This window comes from Arvicola amphibius, chromosome X (genome assembly GCF_903992535.2).
Source record: "Arvicola amphibius chromosome X, mArvAmp1.2, whole genome shotgun sequence".
Classification (NCBI taxonomy): Eukaryota; Metazoa; Chordata; class Mammalia; order Rodentia; family Cricetidae; genus Arvicola; species Arvicola amphibius.
The window spans coordinates 94,820,921-94,824,754 of NC_052065.1; the positions used below are offsets into that span (position 1 = coordinate 94,820,921).

A 3,834-nucleotide genomic window follows, 5' to 3' on the forward strand; every position below is an offset into this window, starting at 1 on the left:
TGTGGCAGAGGGTAGATAAGAAATATGAGTTAATTTTAAATGTAAGAACTAGTTAGTAATAAGCTAGTGCTATCGTCTGAACATTTATAATTAATATTACGTCTCTGTATTTATTTTGGATCCTGTGGTACTGACAAAATCTCTGCCTATAAATGGTGCCCAGTTGTTAGGAATGGTCACAGTTCAATGCAGAAAACTTAAAACATTTTAAATGTTATATGCAGCAAATCTCAAAGAGGTTAAAGGACCACAATTTGTTAAGTACATTTGAAGTACACAAACTTAATTCCTAGTTATCTGTGTTATCTTTTTCAGGATTACAAATTGTCCTTATACTTGTAATGCAAAACAACAAACTTGTATCATCTCAATTTCTGTGGGCCAAGGAACTAGGACCTAGGTAGTTTAGGTTGGATGGTTTCACCTTAAGTTCTCTTACAAGATTGAAATGAAGGTGTTGATAACACCGGTGTCATATTAACATTCACTTTCAAGAAGATTCACTTCTTAAATTACAAATGTGTTAGTAGGATTTGGTTTCTAGTGAGCTTTTGGACTAAGCCTTATTTCTTCTCTGGCTGTTCACTAGCTGGGTTCTCTATTAAAGCTAATCATTCCTTCAAAATGGGCTCCACAAAGCTCTACTTTTTAAAAGAGCTCTTCTGCTCAGTTAACTTTTTTCTGGAATCGTTTACATCAAGCTTACTAGTAGTGATTACATTTGCAATGAGCTACAGACTTCCTAATAAACAAGACAGAAGAACTTCGCATAGTTTTCCCCATTGCTTATTTTCAGGTAAGCAAAACCATTATGTAAGTACTAAATATGTGTTTAGTATGATGGGTAGTGGTTTCCATAACTGACTTTCTTAAAATGGAAGAATAAAGTCTAGAAAAAGAAATAGGACAGAAATGTTTGAGAGAAGAAAACAAGAAAAGTTCTGAGCGAAGATAAATATTTTAAAAAGTGGAATGTTCAGGGCACAACATTCAAGGGAATAAAAGGACATGACATGACACAAGCTGAAAGTGTGGAATCAAACTAGTAGATATTTGTGATTGACTCTGAGATCTGCATACCTAAGGATAGAATGTTGTGGGATTATAGTCTTAGCGATCCATGTGACAGGAGGCCTTCACCTGCTCTAAAGTCTCTGTAAGGGCCTGCTCCAACTGCTCTGTACATTTTGAACTTCTAAAAATGTGCCTGCCTGAAAGGTCTATATTTATATTCTGACTTCATTAGCTGAAACAGGTGCTTGGGTCTTTTTATCTTCCTATTTTTAGTCTTTTTTTCCAAATATGCATATCTTTACCTTATTTCAAATTATGAGACTTGTGTTTATGGAAAGTTGAAAACTAAGAAGATTCCTGGAAAAAAAGTGAAAATACGTAAACCCAATTGTTACCTCGTTTCCTAGTTTGTCTTGTATACTCCAATTTGGTTTTAAATATTAGACTATAACGAAAATGATACTTATTCATGTCTGAGGGAAGGATAAGTAGAGGGAAGACTGCTACTTTCCTGTTCTTGCAACCAAGACAAGGACGATTAATCCTTTCTCTCAACACAATCCCTAAAAAAGGAATAATGGTTAATATAATCATGAGAAAATGCAGCCCCTCCCTGGTAATCAGAGAAAGGCACATTCCATCCATAAGGAGAAGGGGCCACTTTTGACCTCTGAAATTAGCAAAGGCAAAAATGAGTGACAGGGCCTGGTGTGGCAGGGGTGGGAGGTTAGGAGACAGGTCTACTTCTGCAGCACTGCTGATGGGAGGGGAAAGTGGGGACCAGAGTTGGAAGATGACATAATCCTCACGTGATTAGAAACTGACGTGAGCCCAAGTCGTTATATATCCAGGTTCCTTTCTCCTCTGGGTGCGAGCTCTTTACTGCCCTGAAGACTCGTGGCCAAGGAGAAGAGAAGGTAAATTCCTTAAACCCCAGCAGACTGGTTGTGCAGAAACCACCAGGACCCCTTGGAGTGAGAGTGGCTGAAGGAGACAGGAATCCATCTAAACTTGTTTCCCCAGATCTATAATTGGGGGATAGACAATTGTATTTGTATTAATTTTTAATTAGTGTATCTATTTGCATGCATGTTCGTGAGTGCATGTTCCACTATGTACACGTGGAGGTCAGAGGACAATATGCAGGAGCTGGTTATCTCCTCCTACCATGTAGATCCCAGAGATCTAAGAGCCTGAACTAAGGTTTTCAGGCTAAGCAGCAGCAAGTGCCTTTATCCACTGAGCTATCTTGCTGCCAATAATTGCGTATTTGGAAAAAAACCAGGGAACATAGGAAAGGCTTGAGAAACACCTAGTGATTTAGTGATAACTGAGAAACAATAGGCTTCTCTTGTCCTGAAAAACTTGGCCCCCTTTTTTGTCTTTTCCCAATTCACTGAAGAACATGGTGGCACTGAAATGTGATTTAATGGATGGATAAAGACTGAATGCATGGGATGGAGACAATAAAAATCAAGATAATTTAAAAGGAGTTCACACCATTTAATGCTAACCTGAAATGGTGGGGTCAAAATGGGAGATGGGAGATACCTACTCTTACAAGGATCAAGCCTGAGAGTGAGGAGCAGGGAACAGGCACAAAAAATTCTAGAGGATAGGAAAAGAACCAGGCAGTGGATTACTTGAACTACCACAGTGATAAAAGTCGCAGATTCCACTCTCTCTTCCCTGACCCCTTGTTTCTGTTCGTAGGTCCAGGGATCTGTGTTCACAGAGACCACCCGGCGGGAAGACCGAGTGAGAAACTATCCTGCATTTGTACAGGGTGGTGTGTGGTTGTCACTTAGACCTGTGTTCTTAGGGTGGGAGCTGGGAAGGGACAATGCTGGGTAAAGTTTGCAGCTTTGCTAGCCACTCAATTTATCTACTGACAAATGGGTGGGTTCAGGGTTGAAGGGTGGGAAGAGGAAAAGGATATTGGAAAGAAAGCTGAAGAAGCTGAGACATTCTCAGTTTCTAAAAGACTGGAACTGTGGACCAGTCAGGAATCGGGAAATGGCCTAATACCTTGATTCAAAGAGAAAGCAATTCAAAAGTAACAAAGTAATTCGTCTCTGCTTTTTCTCCCTGGAGTTAAGAAGGAAACAACATCATGCAAAAGTCCTGTAGTGAAAAAGAAGGAAAGCCCAAGTGCAGTGAGCCAAAGATGGAGGAGGAACATCCCTATGGAGCATTTGAAGGCCAGCGAATGGAAGGGAATTTCAGACAGCGGCTGCTTCAGTCTCTTGAAGAATTTAAAGAAGATATAGACTATAGGCATTTTAAAGGTGAAGAAATGACAGGAGAGGAAGACGAGATGGAAAGATGTATGGAAGAAATAAGAAGTCTGAGAAAAAAATTTAGGGCTCTGCATTCTAACCATACCCATTCTCGGGAACGCCCCTTTTAATCAGTTGCCTCAGGAATTATGTTCTGTTATTAATACTTCCACTGCTTTCTGTTTCCATTTTTCCTCATAAGTATTTGCTATCATTTCACTTCAGTCATTCACTATTGGTTACAGTCATACATAAAATTCACGCTGTACATATCTCATCTTTCGATTCTACCCCACTGATTTAATAAGAAGTTTCGCTTATTTGCATGAGTGGCCAGTCATCTGGTAGTTCGTTATAAACCAAAAATTGCAAGCTACAAAGCAACATGTATGTGACTATTTATATGATATCATGTAAAGTCTTATTCTGGGTCAAAGAGGTCAATCTGTATTCTCTTTCTTATTTTCCACAAAATGAATATATATGCATCTATATTTGTATTATTAATTTTGTATCACAAAATGAAAAACAGACATAAATG

The 3,834-nt window shown here is 38.9% G+C and overlaps 1 protein-coding gene across 1 annotated transcript; it reads left to right on the plus strand.

Annotated features, from left to right (window-relative positions):
• Positions 1-3,127: 3,127 nt before the first annotated feature.
• Tceal7 (transcription elongation factor A like 7) lies at positions 3,128-3,424 on the plus strand. Its single transcript, XM_038315937.1, has one exon. The coding sequence runs from the start codon at positions 3,128-3,130 to the stop codon at positions 3,422-3,424; it is 297 nt and encodes a 98-aa protein (XP_038171865.1).
• Positions 3,425-3,834: the final 410 nt, after the last annotated feature.